Genomic DNA, 17662 nt, shown 5'->3' on the forward strand with positions numbered 1-17662 from the left:
AAAACACACACTTATAAACGCGTATATACCACAATTAATGCAAGTCCAGTCTGACCCATCTTCAAGCAGCACAAAGAGACTCCTGCAGCGAAGGTGTGTGCGGCTCATTCATAGCTTCCTCATCACTGCCAGCGCACAGATCATGAAGATGTGAGTCGCAGCGCGGCGTCCTCACGCTCCACTGTAGTCTCTGCTCTCTGTACGCTCCAGTGATGAGACAGAGAGCAGAGACAGTAAAGCTCTACCAGAGACACGGGGACACAGGGACACGACTAAAAGAGAGAGAGTCCGATCCCTTCCTTCTAACTGCCTCCATCACTGACGCGTCAGAGACGGCACCAACCTGACCCGACTTCATACCCAAGTGTCACAACCAGATGTCACCGTTTTCTTGTTGTATTTTATTCAAATATGAAAGTCCAGGGTAGCGAACGAGTAACAGTAAAACAGACCGCGTTAATGAATACATTCATTCAACTGCAGAGCAAACAAACTGTTGCAACAAGGAGTGGATTCCCCCTTTTTTTTTTCTTTTTTTTTTAAACCCTCTCTGGAACCCGTTGTCCGGTCAAAATATGAAGTTTAAAAACATGGAGTGTAAACGGGTACTTCAGAAGCGCTCCTTGGGCTCGCTGAATTTGCGTCTCTTCTTGTGCGTGGCGGCGGACGGCGTGTCCTGGCTGTTGGGGATGTCGTACTGAGAGACCTGCAAACAGCAGAAGACACGCCCAGCTGGTAACAACAACAACAACAACAACAACAACAACAACAACAACAAGAAGTCAAACAAGAATGAGTCGGCGCTGACTCATCCGTGGAGCTATCGGGGGGGATCCTACGCAGTTTCCTCTCCATCAAAGCTCAGCCTGTGTTCTTATGGAACAGTGAGTCTGTTTCACATCTAGACGTTATTCACAGAGAGGAGAGGAGGAAAGGGGGGAGTTTCTCACACTTTTGTCCTTCATCGTCGTCGGCTCCTTGTTGTTCACGGTCAGGTTTGTCTCCTACACACACACACACACACACACACACACACACACACACAGCATTCTGATCGTGAACAAAGACACAGAGCGTCCACACGAGGCGTCAGGTCGTGGAGCTGTAACAGAGGCCGACTGACCGTAACGGACTTGAAGATCCGTCCGCTCCTGGTCCTCCTTTGGTCGTCAGCGTCGGGGGACTTCTCACCTCAGAGTCCATCTGAGGGGACAGATGGGCCGACCATTAAGGGCCTCTCTAAGGGGCCCCTTTTATGACTGCGTGTTTACAGAGGACTTCATTCAACGGGCAGAGAAACTGACGTTGTTTGGGGGGAAAATCTCCTTTTTATTCACTGGTTGTGTTGAGAGACATTTGTCAAAAAAGGAGCTTTTAAATATTTGACTTTGCTCTTCTGTTGAATAGTTAGACGGGGAACACTGATGGATCAGGCTGAGAGGAGATAAAGTAGTGCATCTTCTGCAGCAGAAGCTTGTGATTACTGTACATTACAGTTAAAGTCACACGTACCTCTGTGGCTTCCTCAAAGCCGTCGAGCTTCTCATGACAGCTCAGCTGGATCTCTTGAGTTCATGAAAACAACAGAAAGATGATGCTCATATAGTTTCATAAGTCCTGTCCAACAATAGGAGTTATTATTTCTGTCTGACGAGGATCTCTTCCAACATAAATGATGTGAAATCAACAAGCTGGAGACTCTCTGCAGCAAAGTGAATTTCATGTTCAAACGTCTTCAGACCCAAAAGAAGCCTTCAGCCATCAAACTTCACGACGCCTACGTCTACCAGTTTATAGTGACGCTCATCATCAACAAGAATGAACGACACACACACACACACACACACACACACACACACACACACACACACTGTGGAGAAGGTGTGTGTGAGGGTTTACCGGTGTTGTCCAGGTCCATGTCCTCGCTGTCGGGCTTCTCCACGTCTTCAATCACGTGAGTCTGAAGATGAACACATGTTATCTGGACGCCGTGATCACAACGTGTCAACTAAGAGACAACATTTCCCAATTCATTGGTTGCACACCGTCTTATGTCTCACACACGGTGTGACGCTGATGTTAAAGCTGCCGTACCTGCGACAGGACGCCCTCCTCCTCCACCTTCAGAACCCACTTCTCCTTCACCTGAACGCTCTCCTCCACCTGCAGACATTCAACAGCTGTCACTCACAGGGCTGCAGGGAGCCGACAGGCGTCCCGTTTCACTTCCTCTCATTTCACCTGCTCCAGTCTCTGTCTCTCTGTGGCCATGTCCAACTCAACGTGTGGAAGGGGGTGACCACCTCGCCCATGGTGAGCTTCACCGGCTCTTTCTCAAACTCCAGGGTGTCGCCGTCGCCTCCCTTGAAGCCGGGCGGCTGGTAGTCCTGAGGAGTGACTGGAAGACGAAACAAAACAGATTCCCCCACCTGGACCTGACAAACTGACCCTCACAAAGACACTAACGGGGCAACTTCACAGCCGCTAAAGCTGCAGCTCATGGCATGATCTAGTCGTTGTTATATTAAACTTGTGAGAAGCTTCAAAATGGTTTGGCCGATTCAGTTTCTCCTGCACTCGTATCAATGGTGACCCCTGCGAGTTACCGTTGTCGTAGTAGGCCAGCTTCATGTTGAGGCAGACGTTGTCTGGCAGAGGACCCAGGTTCTGCATCAGGTGTAGAGCTTCCTCACCAGCAGGATGCTGGCCTTCTTCGTGTTGCCGCACGCCATCGCCGACACCTTGTTGTCGCTGTTGCTGAAGAAGACAGGAGGCGGATGGGTGAGAAATGAGAAGCGCTCAGCGTCAGCCCGGAGCTGCCGGAACACGACTTCCCTTTCAGACACGTTGCCACGTCAACGGTTACGGTCACTGGGTTTTTTGGGATGTTCTGAGGTGAACCAGCCACTGAGTGTGTGTTGGTTCAGAAAGTGCAGTTACACGTTACAGGTGCTCGGGTAACAGGAGGTTTATGACGAGACTGAAGCTACTCTAACTTTAAAAAACTCTTAAAACTTCTCTCTAGTGTCCACCAGGGGGCGACTCATAAAGCAGGGTACGCTTTAGGGGCGGGGCTACACAGTGATTGACAGGTCTCTGCTACTACTACAGACGTATACGGCGTCTCTACGTCACTCCTCCTCAGTCCAGATATGGTCACTTCCTGTTCACTGGTTGCAAAAGCCAAGATGGCGACGGCCGTAATCCAAGATGGAGACGGCCAAATCGCAGCGCTCGAGGCTTCATAACATCGGTCCACAAACCAGTGAGTGACGTCACGATGACTACGTCGCCTTCTTATATACAGTCTGTCAGGTCCTTCATTCTCTGATTCAAACAATAACTTTATTTAAAAATATAGTTAAGAACCTCTTTTTTTGTATTAATTTGATGTAATAGTGCAGTTTAAGTGTTTCACTCATAACTAGGTGTGATACAATTACATTATCTGTTTGTTTTTTTGTTCTATGCTCTCCTATAGTATGGAGTACTTATTTACAACTTCAAGTCTCATGTGAATTTAGGAAATCAAAGGTGTCAAAGGGGTTAATTCATGCACTGATTAGACAGACAATCAAGCTACTTCCTGGTAGGAGAGGGTTCAGTCAAAGCCAGAGATGATTCCAACTTGTACTTTTCCTTTTGTTAGCTTCTTGCATGAATATGAGGTTGATTTAACGTGTGAAAAACAAACAAAAAAACTCACCTTTCAAAGTCCATCTGTGCTCCCTCTGCTGTGTAATGGATCCTAAACTGGTAATACTCAGTCACTTTCTGAAAGACAGGTGCTGTGTATGAGATACGCAATACTCCGATACACAGCTTGTTACCTGCGCAGTAGTTTAGCACTGCTAAACGGTACCTGAGGGTTCTCTGGGTCCGTGTAGATCTAACAAGAAAGAAAGAAAAAGAAACATCGGGACTATTTCTGGATTTCTGTCAGGCTTTATGGAAAAGACGACAAAACAAATATCGCACAAAAGAAGCCATTCACAAAATACTCACAGACATAATGACGGTCCGCAGCTGGTGGGGAAAAAATAAATAACAATAACTTTGACCACGCGATGAGACGCGGGACAAATAAGGACTCACGTACTAAACGAATGTTCTGATTCATGGAAAAGTTTGAACTTACATACTTCTTCTGGATGGCCTCAAAGCAGCCCTGCATCCTGGAAGAATTTAAATAACACACATCTAATTATCTTTGACACATACAGGGGATATCGTTGTCCTCGTGATCCTCATATCATATCAGTGACGTCGTCGTTATTCACCATCGAACCATCTGACTGGCGCCGGGACAGCTGTCCTCCTCTTTTATGATCATCACTTTCTGATCTGTGGAAAGAAAAAAAAAAACTTCCGACAGTCAATAGTTCCTAGATCGCTCACTGCGATGAACAGACAAATCACTTGTCCATGTGCGCATTGCTAGTAACCTGCAACGTATTTGCTGCCGTAGGCTTTCTCTGGGAAAAGGCCCCGGAGGTACGTGATGCCGGACACTGCGATGGCCAGAAGCTTCTTCATGACAACCAGGGACTGCTGCTCACACAGAACCTGATTGGGCAACAGCTGAGTCTCCTGCATGAGTGGAACAAGTCCATCGGCATAGTGAGTGCTGCTTATTAATCACAGTTATGATCATAATTAATATCAGCAAAATATTCATGATAATAATTTCACCATATGGTCCATGTGATTTTCATAGACTTAAATATTGGGTGTGGATCATCATATGACAAAAAACTGGTTGTGGAAGATTTTTTATGAAATACTGTTGTGAAGTAGCGGCATAAAGTAGCAATAACTGAACACACTAAAAAGCGCAAGTGCCTCATTATTCTAGTACACCAATAAATAATTCAATAATGAAGTTACAATTACCAACGTTAATGCTAAAACACTGTATCTGGTTAGTTACTAGTTACATTAACTTGTCAGTGCAGAGTGATTTTACCTGAGCAGTTCTAACTTTCTGTACACAGGCCATTGCAGTGGTGAGGACACAAAATAAAAGCTGCAACAACAACAAAAAAGACCGTTACATTACCGTAAAGTACAGCTAGTAAGTTCACCTGTTAGCTAGCTAGCTAGTTTATTACCATTACATTACCGTAACGTACAGCTAGTAAAGTCACCTGTTAGATAGCTAGTTTATTACATTACCGTAAACTACAGCTAGCAAGTTTACCTGTTAGATAGCTAGTTTTTTACCGTTTCATTACCGTAAAGTACAACTAGCAAGTTCACCTGTTAGATAGCTAGTTTATTACCGTTTCATTACCGTAAAGTACAGCTAGCAAATTCACCTGTTAGATAGCTAGTTTATTACCGTTTCATTACCGTAAAGTACAGCTAGCAAATTCACCTGTTAGATAGCTAGATTATTACCGTTTCATTACCGTAAAGTACAGCTAGCAAGTTCACCTGATATCTAGCTAGTTAATTATCGTTACATTACCGTAAAGTACCGCTATTAAGTTCACCTGTTAGATAGCTAGATTATTACCGTTTCATTACCGAAAAGTACAGCTAGCAAGTTCACCTGATAGCTAGCTAGTTAATTACCGTTACATTACCGTAAAGTACAGCTATTAAGTTCACCTGTTAGCTACAGCTAGTTAATTACCATGTTCCGTTTAGCTAGGCCGCCAACGGCTAAAACTGTTTCTGACACACTGAGATGGAACTTTTAAGGTACTTACATGGCAACAGATGAAAGAATAGTTTCCCAAAACGACAATATAATACAATCACTTACAACTTTTTCTAAAGATTTGGAAGCAAGCTAGCTAACGGCTCACGGGTGTTCACGTATAACGGTTCCCGCTAATTATTTGATTAACGGGCAACAGCCGACAGTTACAGCCACGGAGTTTGTCCAAAGTGTAACAATAAAATATAAATTTATAACAACATGGCTGCCGATCCTAAACGGATTGTGGTGTATCCATTAATTTATATAACACGGAGTATATTACATTTTATACCAGCATGTTTCATAATACAATATATCTGTTGTGTTATCCAGGTGCATTGTGTTGATGCAGTGCGTCCCCCTCTCCAGCACCGCCCCCCAGTCTCCACTTCGTAAAATCATTGGACAACGGGGCTGTCAATCACAGAGAATGGCCCTATTAATGGCATGCTATTGGCTTCTACTTGAACCATTACTGCGCTCCTATTGGTTACTGTATATGTCCGTTAGACGTGGGAAAACACCCCCTTCGTTGGTGATGTCACATCTCGTTACGCCATTTTTGTTGGGGAGCAGTCGTGTCCAGAAAAGGAGGATTAGATTCAGTACAGGTACATCAGAACGGTAGCTCGTACAATCAGCTCTTCGAGTTGCAAACGGGGACACTTTGCTTGTCCATCACACTCGCACAATGTCGTCAGAAAACCTGGACTCCGACACTCAGGTGGACTACGAGGACGAAAAACAGGTGGGTTTTTCTGACTGCTGTCTTGTGGATGTTGTTGGCTAACCACCCGAGCATGCTAGCTAGAAGTGGCTAACATCAGCTAGCTAGCACAAGTGCAGTGTGTGTATGCTCTGCGCTGCTGCAGCACACAGCGAGGGAGGACTCCTGGAAGACACGGAGGGAGAGCGATAAGCCGCTCTGTGTGTTGACAGTGTCTTTTATACCATAGCTGTCCCACCTCGCAAAGCACCCTGTGGCCAGTGTGTCACTTTGTTTTGTCCCTTTTGCCTTTGTGTCATTGGCTGGCGAGTCCACAGCAGCTCGGGGCCTCATTGGTCTGTCCTGGAGGGTCCCAAAACATGTCATCTGTGTGCAAATGAAGACATATTTTGGTGATTTTTATTTTTTTTTATAACTTGGCGCATGCTGTGTTCGTCCCGACGTGCACATGGCTAGAGAGATCCCTGACGGTGTCCTCCTGACAGTGACGACAACTGCAGTGTGACAGTGCTTCCGCATTTCCACACGGTACCACAACAACGGCAGCGATGTTGCTTGATGGTTCAACGCTGTGACGATCTGTTGACATCTGAGAATCGGTCACAACGTGCACGTGTGTGATTTTGCTGTTGACGTTTGATAATATTTACATCATAATATCTACTATACGTAAATATCCACGCACTTCATTTAGGGGAGGAATCTGAATTCAGCAGTTGATTTGCTTTAGTAATTCAGATGTCTAAATTGTTAATGATTTAATGAAGAAACGAGACAAGAAATATAATTTTAATGTTTTAAGTTACTGTGAATTGTAATTGTGTGGACACAGCAATACTAATGTGTTTACTGTCAAACTTCAATAACACTAAATTAGGGACACATTAGGGCCTCCTAACACCCAAGGACCCAAAATCATAGCACTGCTTATTTATAATTTTTCCTCAATATTATTTGTAAATGTAGGGATGAAGATTTGTGTGTATAATGATGCATTTAGGCACTACATTTTTTGTTCCTATGTGTTTTTATCACTCTTATTGAATAATAATAATGCTATTTCTCTTTATTGTCAAATAGTGTGGAGGACATATGTCCACCTAAGGGGACATATTCCAGTCCTGCTCATAGCTGTTTTAAGAACTTTGCACAAAGAATCTGCTTCTGCAGTTTTCCTGCATTGGTGCCGAATATAGCAGCTCATAAATTTCTCCTCTTGGACCCGAGTGAATCAGCACACCCGGTGCCACACGTCCCCCTCTCCTCCTCCCCCTCCTCCTCCCCCTCCTCCTCCTCCTCTTCCTCCTGGGGGAATGTGTACATCGGCTTCTGTGTCCTGAGTCACATTTTACCCCTGTCCCAGCAGGCTTTGCAGGCCGAGGGCCCTGTCTGCTGGCTCTCGGTGCAGGCCTGTGTGTGCAGGGAGCACGCACACACACACACACACACACACACACACACACACACACACACACAGGCCTTTTGGACGTTGTCCTCCGTAGTCCTCCGTGCACTTTACACCTTCTAGTTCCTGAGACAGTTCAGCAGTCAGAACACTTGAGTCTTGCCATGTACACAGACTAGGTGTGTCCCGGTGGCCCAGATAGCTGACCTGAATACCTGCCTGACGGGGGACTTGAATGACTGCTATCTGACCAGTTTGGCTAGTAGCAACCGTCTGTAAGCCAATCCTGGTGTTGTGAGCGCTGGAGAAGCTTTGTCAACGTATTGTTTCTTGACCTCAATTCCCACTATTCTTTAAAAAAAAATGAAGGACAGATTCTGATCATGCTTAAAGGGACTTTTCTGGGGTTGTGTGTTAAGTTGTCTAATGTGGAATACTTTATTTTAAGCAAACACGACCTGTGAGTTCATGCTTCATCGACTAGTTTTAGCTTCAACAGATGCATGCATGATGCTGTTGTGCATAAAGTTCTTGTCAACATGACTACCGAGGAGGACATGCGTCGTTATCGATCTAAGCTCACAAATGTCATTTAGAGCTCTTATTTTAAGATGTTTGGACACAGCGTTGTCCTCTTCTTGACTTCTTTCTTCTTATGATGCTGCATTGTAGGTGTGTTTTTTTTAGCGCAGGGCGACCGTGAACGCGTGTCTGTCACGACGACGGTGTGTCCAGGTGCGCTTCGCCGAAAGACGCGACGTGTCCTCTGACTGTTTTGAAGGAGCCGCTGCGTTGACGTCCGTTTTGTTCTCGTCTCCGCAGGACTCCCAGGAGAAGAACGCGAACCCCGCGAAGGCAGAGGAGGCCAAGCTGAAGGCCAAGTACCCCAGCCTGGGCCAGAAGCCCGGCGGCTCGGACTTCCTGATGAAGAGACTACAGAAAGGGGTAGGCCACCGGGGTTCACTCGCCACGCGGTCGGAAGTCAACCGAAGACGACCGTGGGCGGCTGAAATCACACCGGTCGATCTGGGGGGGGGGGGCAACAGTGACCACTCAGTGATCAATCAGTGAATGGTTGATCACTGAGTGGTCTGCTGATTGCAGGACAACATCATGCCCCTGATTAAGACACTCCCACAGTATCACTCACCCTGAGAGGAGCCTCACTGACCACGGGACCATAAGGACTGTGGTCCAAGTTACCCCCCCCCCCCCCCCCAGATTGAGCCTCATCAGAGACTAATGAGTCCTTTAGTCTTCCTGCTGATTGAATCTGCAGTACAACGTCGTCACACGTAACTGAACCCTTCCTTCTTCTGGTGTTCAAAGGTTACTTTTCACAGGTCCATCTTGTGATGAAATACTCTCTCTGTAATAATCCATACTGGCTGTAAATATCATGTGATTCCAAGTCTAGATATGGGGACAGAAGTTACAAAAGCCTTACAGGGAATTTCACACTTAAAAAGACTTGAGCTTTGAAACATAACTTGACAGTATCGATAAGAGTACTAGTGTCTATAAAATCCTGATTTAAGAAGGGTCCTCCATAGGGACAGGATCACTCATCTCTCTCTTCTCTCTCTCTCTCGCAGCAAAAGTACTTTGACTCGGGCGACTACAACATGGCCAAGGCCAAGATGAAGAAGCTCCCGGTGGCGGGGCCCGACAAGAACCTGGTGACCGGCGACCACATTCCCACGCCGCAGGACCTGCCCCAGCGGAAGTCCTCTCTGGTGACGAGCAAGCTAGCCGGCTAGCCTCCATTATCCAAGAAGCACCATCACACACACACCCCACCCCACCCCCCCTGGGGATCCCCTCAAATCTCTCCCCCTCCCCTCCCTTCTTCATCCCCAGGCACCACTGGCTTTAACATGTCGGGCAGAGTTGTATGAAAACTCCATTTGCTTGTATGTGGGTGGGGCAGGGGTGGGACGGCTGGAGGTTTGTAGGCGACCCCCGTGAGGTCGCGGGCCTTCTCTGCCCCCCCACCCCCCACCACCACCACCACCACCACGCACAGCTCTGCCCCCTCTGCACACACTCTGCTCCACCGCCTCCCTCATGTCTTGGGTTTTTTTTCGGCGTTCCAAGATGCATCACAGTAGGTGTGTCATCAGGCAGGGGTTGGATGGGGGTGAGTTAATGCACTTTGTAGTCTGTATAGTATGCTTTTTTTTTTTTTTTTTTTATTTTGCATCCTAAATGACACCAAAATGATGTGTGTGAGGGAGTTGGGGACCCGTTGATCTCCATGTTCCTCATCTGGCTCAGCGGCAGTGGTTGGACAGATGTGTGTGAATAACTGCTTGTGTACCAAACGTGTGAGGGACAGCTGCCTGGCTTAAGAGCCCCTCAGCGTTCACCGACACCATACCGGGGAGACGAACGGAGGCGTCCCTTCACACACACACACACACACACACACACACACACACACACACACACACACACACACACACCCCCCCCCCCCCCCGCTCCGCTGCAGCTCGGCCTAAACAGGGATTCTGAAGCACCGCCTCTTCATTCTTTCTCTCCGCTCATGTTGCTTTAAATTCTCGACTCCCTTTCGCTCCAGTTCTCTCTAAATATGCTGCATGATTGTAACAAAAAAAATACAATTGAACATCTTTTTGTTTTGTTTTGTTTTTAACGGGAGTGTGTCTGCTTAGTGACAGGAAGAACCAAAAGAAACACACGGAGCCCTAAAGCATCCTCAGTCACCTTCCTTCCTTCCTTCCTTCCTTCCTCCCTTTCCTTTTTTGCTGTCCCGACAATCCACGTGCACGTGCTCATCCACGTGCACGCGCTCATCCACGTGCACATGCTCCAGGGCAAGAGCCAGCTGAGTATGTCCTTGTATTATTTTGAATGGCTGGACACCTTTGCCAATAGTGTGGTTGCATCAAGACGCGTGTTTCCTATGAGCATAAAAGATTTGTGGGGGTATTGAAGCACCCGGCATAGAGTATATATATGTGTGTGTGTGTGTGTGTGTGTGTGTGTGTGTGTGTGTGTATATATATATATATATATATATATACTCTCTATGCTTCTGTAAATACAAACAAGCACGTAATTCGTGATAAGCTCCAGACGTCTTACTCGCGTGCCGTCGTTAAAAACACAGATCTGAACACCACTGAAGGTCAGCGTCCCAGTGTGACACGCTGACACGCGTGTTCTGACTAGACCGCCGTACCCGATCACAAGACGTCCCAGTGGACAGACAAAAAGGGCAGCCACACGTGCTGTGAAAAGTGCGGGAGCGACCGAAACGGTTCTTCTCAATCAAGCTGCTCGATGGCGCTTTAAAAACATGAGAAACGAAAAGAGACGGGTTTTCTCCACGTTTTAACACTTTCAGAGTCCACTGTCCACTCAGACACAGTGGTTCCCTTCACAAACACTAACTTAAGTACTACTACTACTACTACTACTACTACTACTACTAGAAGAACGGTGTTTTCCTCCCAAAGCCGACACACTACACACACACACAGCGGTCTTTGATCTCAGGGGGTGAAAGGCAGACCTGGTAACAACAGGTGTGAGCCGGGGCTCAAAGTGGGACACTGCATGTCTGCAGGACGCTCTGCTCCCAACACTTGGCAGAGCAGAGAGAGATTTTATAACATGCGTTTAGGGAGGGGGGGGGGCTCGTATCCCACCTGTTAATGTGGTTCAACCTCTGAAACTTTGAAACGGGCGCCCTCCACACACACACACACACACACCCACACACACACACATACGCGTGCAGGGACGCCGGCGCTCACTGAGAATCAGCCTCCTTGTGTAACACTGCTTCAGGGAAACCTTCACAAAACGCAGCCTCACCACCGCGTAGGCTCGGCGCATCGCATTCTCAACCTCACTTCTTCTTCTTCTTCTTCTTCTTCTTCTTCTTCTTTTAATTCATTGAGACTTCAAAACGTGTCAAATGTTGGCAGTGGGAGAAAGAGAACGGACCTGTACGTATGAATGCACTGCTTCTTCTCTGTTCTAGCCATTTGTAAATAGACTTTCAACAGGAAGGGATTTCTTTTTTTGTGTTGTTTCCCCCCCACCTGCTTCTCTCTCTCTCTCTTTCTCTCTCTCTCTCTCTCTCTCCTTTTTCCATTTGACACTACTTCTGCTCTGTCTCGGTGAATTGCAGAGGCGTATGTGAATTCTGTATCATATGAAAATATGTGTAAATGCTGCTGATTTCAGTCAGAGACAAATCTAAGCGACGACCCCCCCCCCCCCCCCCCCTGTAAAGAACACCTGTCCTCTTGGTTCTGCCAGTCCGACTCCCTGAGCGTCTCTGTTTCGGGGTCCTATAAAGCTCTTGATTCAGTGGAGACTAACCCTCGATGTAACGACCACATGATGGTTTGATCCGTTGGTCTGGACAGAGCCAGAAACACTTTGACCCAGCATCATATTGTCTTTCAGTTTTAACCTTAAGTAGAGATCGCTGGGTGAGTAAACATTGTTCTACGAAACGACAGCGGACAGGAGTTCTTGAATGCTACTTGACGTTTGGCTTTGCACAGAACGGTTGAACGAGAGGAAGTGGAGGGTATGTTTCTAACCCGACACACAGGGTGTCTCTCGTTCATGTGCCAGAATGTATAAAGAAGTGACAGGCTGTGTGCTCTGAAGTACCTTTGTGCTGCTTTTACCTGATCCGTTTTGTTTTTTTTCTTGTTGTTTTTGCAAGTAATTGTTTCTTTTTATTATTATTTTCTTGTGTTCTCTTACTGCATAATTAGTATATTTCATCCTGGCCCAAGATAACTGCAGGTAAATCAGAGGCACCCTTGCTTCCAAGAAAAAAAACAACAACAACAACAACAAAAGGGTTTACATGATAAAAGAGGATGACTGGAGAACACAGGAATAATTTTAAGACTTCAGAAAGTACCGGTGTACTTGGAATGTTTCAGTTGTGTGGGAGTAGGTGAGAGGATTTTTGTCAGTATTTGAAATAAACTTTTACATTAATACGATTTCCTTGTTGTTTTTTTGTTGATGTTGTGGTTCACCTACATGCTTAAAGGAGAACTACCTCCGTCTGTCCACCAGGGGGAAGCACAAGCGTCTAATTCTAAGCGATGGAGAGCGTTCTGGCATTTTCCATCATTCCTAACATAACGTGGAAAATTTTAGTAGAAGCAAAGGTTAAAATGTCTCACAGGCTGGGGTGACGGGAAGTCTGTTGGTCTTAAATTTAAGGAAACGTGTCAATAAACCCTCATGTGATATATAAAGGTTATGTTTATATTTTGCTGTATTAGTATAATATCAGTGTCAGAGTTTAATGTCATTTATGAAATGTAAACAGATCAAAGGACTTATGCCACTAGAACTGCTGGATAACACAACTTCACTTAGATAAAGTATTTCTAAAATACAATGTTATATTATAAATACATAAATAAATACAACTCTATGTTATTATAACCGCTATAATTGTAACTATCTTTAAATATATTATTATTAGGCCTTATTTATATATCATATAATATATACTACATAGACTATATTATACAGGCCTTATTTGGGCATTTCCGGTAATGCCTCCCCGGTTTACATATTTTCAATTTTGATGTCGTGGAAAAAAATCGGGTAAAAATACAAAAAGAACCCACAGATAAACCACAATCTTGGCGCCCCTTGTTTTTATTATTTTAATTTCGCCTTTAAAAATCATCTCGACTCAAGAGTCCCCTTTTATTTTCTTAACAAACCGTTGGGTTTTTTTTTGTTGATGACGTAAAGCGATGACGCGTTGGCACACCACTACTTAAAGTGAACACACAGAACTCCACTTCCGCCATGGAGACTCACTGAACGCATTGGACTTGCAAAGACGCTAGTTTATTTTTTTATTTTGGACACAGGCTAACATCAATTGCCTACCGCCCCTAATTTTACATTATAAAGAAGTGTACCTTTCAAGATAATCCAAATGAATATAATTCCGACTACAAAACGGGCTTTCAACATGACCGGAGTCATGAGCTGTATTATTCTCCCTCAAAATGGAGTCGCGGAGGGTGCCATGCGCTACGGCTCAGCAGACTCATCCCCGCAGATAGCCATGGGCTCGGCTAAAGACTCTCACAGTAACGGTAACGTGGTGGGGTCCTCCAACGACACGCCGAAGCGGCCCAAGATCCTATACGGGATGTGCTCCACGAACGTCTACCCGACGGCGAAAGCGCTCCGGGACGACAGCCAGGACATCGCCAACGGCTCGCTGCCGTATACCCCGGATGGAGACGTAGACGGAGAAGAGCGCGACGTCTCCGCTTCTTGTGCGGTTCTGGAGAACGACACGAGGCAACTCATTAGCCGCTTTTTGGGAGACTTTACTGGACTTTCGAAATCTCAGTGGAATGAAAGCAGATCACTAAAAACAATGAAAAGAGTCGTAGAGGACGTTCTGGAGAAACACAGATATGCATTCAATGGTAAGGTACTAGTGACAAGAAGTATACGTGGACGTTAAGTCACTGATGGCTGCTCGGAGCCTTTTTGATGATTGTGTTTGGAGCTACTGTTTGGAGCCCTTAACTCTACTTTAACAGTTGATTTTAAATCCAGCAGTTATGACTAATTACAGTGGAAGTAGATTGAGTGGATAGCCTCACAGACTGTTGCTTTAAATGTACCAACAAGACAGATTTCTGACCCTCAAACATTCATTGTTGTGTCCTCTTTTTTTTTTTTTTTTTTCTTTTTTTTTTTCTTTCTTTTCTTTGTGTAGGCATGGTCAACAAATTGTCACTGGACGACAGAAGCGACGATGCCAGTTTCGTCCGAGCGGTAGCCCAGAGCCTGTTTGCGGACGGAACCACAAACTGGGGCCGCATTGCCAGCCTGGTGGCCTTCGGGGCCGTGGTGTGTCAGTACCTGAAGGAGAAGGGCCGGGGGAACTGCGTGGAGCTGGTGGGACATGAGATCTCCACGTACCTGCTGTCTGACCAGAGTGACTGGCTGGTCAAAAACAATGCCTGGGTGAGTCATGTGACTTAATGGCTGAATGATGTACAGGAGGGAAAGAATCACCGGTTGTGTAACCGCTCTCATTGTGCAACTGCATGACTAGTAAGAATGTAGTGTGGCTCTCGGATTCCCGTCTAATGTATCTGTAATCCGTTTTGTTTCCAGGATGGTTTTGTGGAGTTCTTTCGAGTAGCAGACCCAGAGTCCACTGTGAGGAACACGCTCATGGCCGTGGCTGGATTTGCAGGCATTGGGGCGACACTGGCCCTGTTGATCAGGTGAATCTTTGGACACTCAGAGACTTACTTTTCACACAGTGGATGGCTTCCTTTTGACCACCTTTTCTCCACATTTGAAAATTGGACTTTTGATGGACACGAGCAGCTGATGAGTGGTTCCCTTTTTTCCTCTGGCTCCCTGCCAACCCCAAGCCGAAAAAAAGAAGAAGAAAAAATAAGTATACACTTTGTGGCTGTTGACAGAAAAATGGATGGACTTTTGCCCACAACAGTCAACTTTCAAAAACAATTAGGATTTATTTAAATTTCAAAGAAATCTATTTTTTCTAATAAATGTAAAAATGTGTATATGCAAATTAAAAAACAACGGTAAGGGGCAGTCAGTTGACCTGATTTTTGCTTAATTTTCATGATTTATGTCATAGCTCTCTGGCTGTGATGGTGTTTTGTAAGTAAGCCCAAAGCAGGAAGGGAAAGCTGCATTTTTTCCATGTAATGAAGCCCATTTCCATAGAGCCCATTCATAACCCCTGGACACCTCACCCTGTGTGAGGGGTAGGATGGGGGGGGGGGGGATTTGGGTGTAGCTCTACTTCCTTGTTATGAAAATCTTTGGATCTGCGCTAGGAGACGAGACGTAACCACATGCAGGACTTTTTTTGGGCTCAGTAGCAGCAGCCTGGAAAGTTTGAGTCTGCTGGTAAGAAAATGAACACGGACTGCAGGTCGGGGAAGACAGATTGTGCTGGTCCAGTACATGAAGCTGACCGTAGTTTGGGAGAGGAGGAGGAGGAGGAGGAGGGGGGGGCAGGCAGGCATACTGGTCCTCCCAGAGAATGAAAGCAGACGATGATTATTAAGATCTGGTTGTAAGCTAAGACATCTGTATAGTTTTGAAAAAATAAACTCTACATGCCTTGACCTCTTGAACAACTCTCTTACTGTGAAGACAGGGATGCATCTACACTCATGTTTTGTTGCGCTGACATGACGCTCTCTCGCTCGAGAGCGCCTCGGCACTCGAGAGAGCCTTTTTATTGATGTTTATTCACACCGCAACCAGAGTCGGGGCGATGGCTGTCGTTTCCTAGAAATGCGACGAGGCGGATGCAGCCTGAGCAAGAGTTGCGATGGCGCCGCGTTATCTGCAGAGAGCTGGTGTGCGACAGCTGCGTGCACCAGCTCTCCACTGTGAACCTGGGGTTAAAAAACAGTTCACAACATCCTGCAGAATTGCATAACACCGTCTACTTCCTGGGTTTGAAAGTTCTACATTTCCCTAGAAACTGATGACTTAAACAGATATGCATTTGGTTAAGGTGTGTATATATATCATCCTTAAACAAATGTGTGTTTGTTTGGGTACCTGGATGTTGTTCTTTGGGTTTGGTTTAGTGCCCTGATGCAAAAATAACAGCCATGTTCCTCTTTGCTCCTCTTGCAGCTCTGGTGTGGCTGTAGGCTGTAGTTCCTCTCTGCTCTGCTGTACTGACGCTTGTAACATTTTAAACTAGGAATAAAATCCTATTTTTGCACTTATTCTCATCTAAATATCATCTTGAAACCTTTTTAGTGTGAAAAACCTGAACCGTGGGGGGGGGGATCCTTGGTGATGCAGTGAGGCTGCACCCTTGTTTGTTCAGATCCTCCCGGTGGTGTCGGGTTACAGGACAAACACGGCGCTCGAGCGACGTCTTGTAGTGGAAGCGGAGCAGAGCCTCTCCATGGTGACGATCCACACGGCGGACCCCCCCCCCCCCCCAGGTCGGCTTAATGATGTTGGGCCCCGCCGCCGTGGTTACCCCCTCTGTGCGGTTCATTGTGAAGAACCGGGCCCACTCCGCAGTGGGGGAGCTGAGGCTGAGGCAATAGCACAGAGAGGTTTGCACCATACACTGGTGGATTGGAGTGTGTGTGGGGGGGGGGGGGTGTGCAGCAGAGGTGCAGAAAAAAAAAAACGAAGCAGTGTCTTGGGGCTGAATATGCAAAGCGTACAGAGTCTTTGAACTGTGTGTGTGTGTGTGTGTGTGTGTGTGTGTGTGTGTGTGTGTGTGTGTGTGTGTGTGTGTGTGTGTGTGTGTGTGTGTGTGTGTGTGTGTGTGTGTGTGTGTGTGCGCGCATACATTAGTCTTTCCTCTACCTAGAACTATAAAGCCTTAATGTTGCTTCATATCTAAATGGAGAGCATGCCTTTTTTTTAAAATAGCATCCAAATTGCTTTAAATTCTCTTAAATCGGTCGTCCTTCTCAGGCCTCAGTGTTTGAAGTCATACTGAAAATGAAAGCGTTGTGGTCGGCTGTCAACAGGGCCTTTTAACCCAGTAGATCGTCGAGGCGTCCTCATCGCGGCTGTGCCAGCTATGGTGAGACGCCAAGTTATCTTTCACAGCAACACAACAACCAACAATGATGAGGAAGTTGTCAGCAACATTGTTCCTTTTGAGACGACTACAGAGCTCATCTGGAGTGTGGTTCAGCGCTCACATTTTCCAGCTGCTAGTAAGCAAACTTACCAAATACTAAAGTGCAAAACAAAGGTGAACTCATTCCTGTCGTGGGATAGTTTTCAAGGAGTGGCTTTG

General features: G+C 46.1%; 3 protein-coding genes across 3 annotated transcripts; 2 read left to right on the forward strand and 1 right to left on the reverse strand.

Annotated features, from left to right (window-relative positions):
- Nucleotides 1–389: 389 nt before the first annotated feature.
- Nucleotides 390–6034, reverse strand: hormad1 (HORMA domain containing 1). Its single transcript, XM_068731453.1, is given in 18 exon segments — nt 390–706; nt 951–1004; nt 1124–1186; nt 1495–1565; nt 1900–1960; nt 2095–2163; nt 2242–2279; nt 2282–2398; nt 2607–2675; nt 2678–2757; nt 3707–3774; nt 3863–3889; nt 4006–4026; nt 4139–4175; nt 4281–4344; nt 4446–4590; nt 4967–5026; nt 6000–6034. Coding segments are annotated over 18 exon segments (1146 nt in total). The 5' UTR covers nt 6006–6034; the 3' UTR covers nt 390–610.
- Nucleotides 6035–6253: 219 nt separating this feature from the next.
- Nucleotides 6254–12839, forward strand: ensab (endosulfine alpha b). The gene is made up of 3 exons (XM_068731452.1): nt 6254–6455; nt 8662–8784; nt 9435–12839. The coding sequence occupies exons 1-3, from the start codon at nt 6399–6401 to the stop codon at nt 9597–9599; spliced, it is 345 nt and encodes a 114-aa protein (XP_068587553.1). The 5' UTR covers nt 6254–6398; the 3' UTR covers nt 9600–12839.
- Nucleotides 12840–13652: 813 nt separating this feature from the next.
- On the forward strand, nt 13653–16001 carry mcl1b (MCL1 apoptosis regulator, BCL2 family member b). The gene is made up of 3 exons (XM_068731451.1): nt 13653–14306; nt 14603–14853; nt 15007–16001. Exons 1-3 carry the CDS (start codon nt 13802–13804, stop codon nt 15121–15123), a joined length of 873 nt encoding a protein of 290 aa, XP_068587552.1. The 5' UTR covers nt 13653–13801; the 3' UTR covers nt 15124–16001.
- Nucleotides 16002–17662: the final 1661 nt, after the last annotated feature.

The sequence above is a fragment of the Cebidichthys violaceus genome, unplaced genomic scaffold (genome assembly GCF_023349555.1).
Source record: "Cebidichthys violaceus isolate CVI_PGR_0920_01 unplaced genomic scaffold, fCebVio1.0.p SCAF_517, whole genome shotgun sequence".
NCBI lineage: Eukaryota > Metazoa > Chordata > Actinopteri > Perciformes > Stichaeidae > Cebidichthys > Cebidichthys violaceus.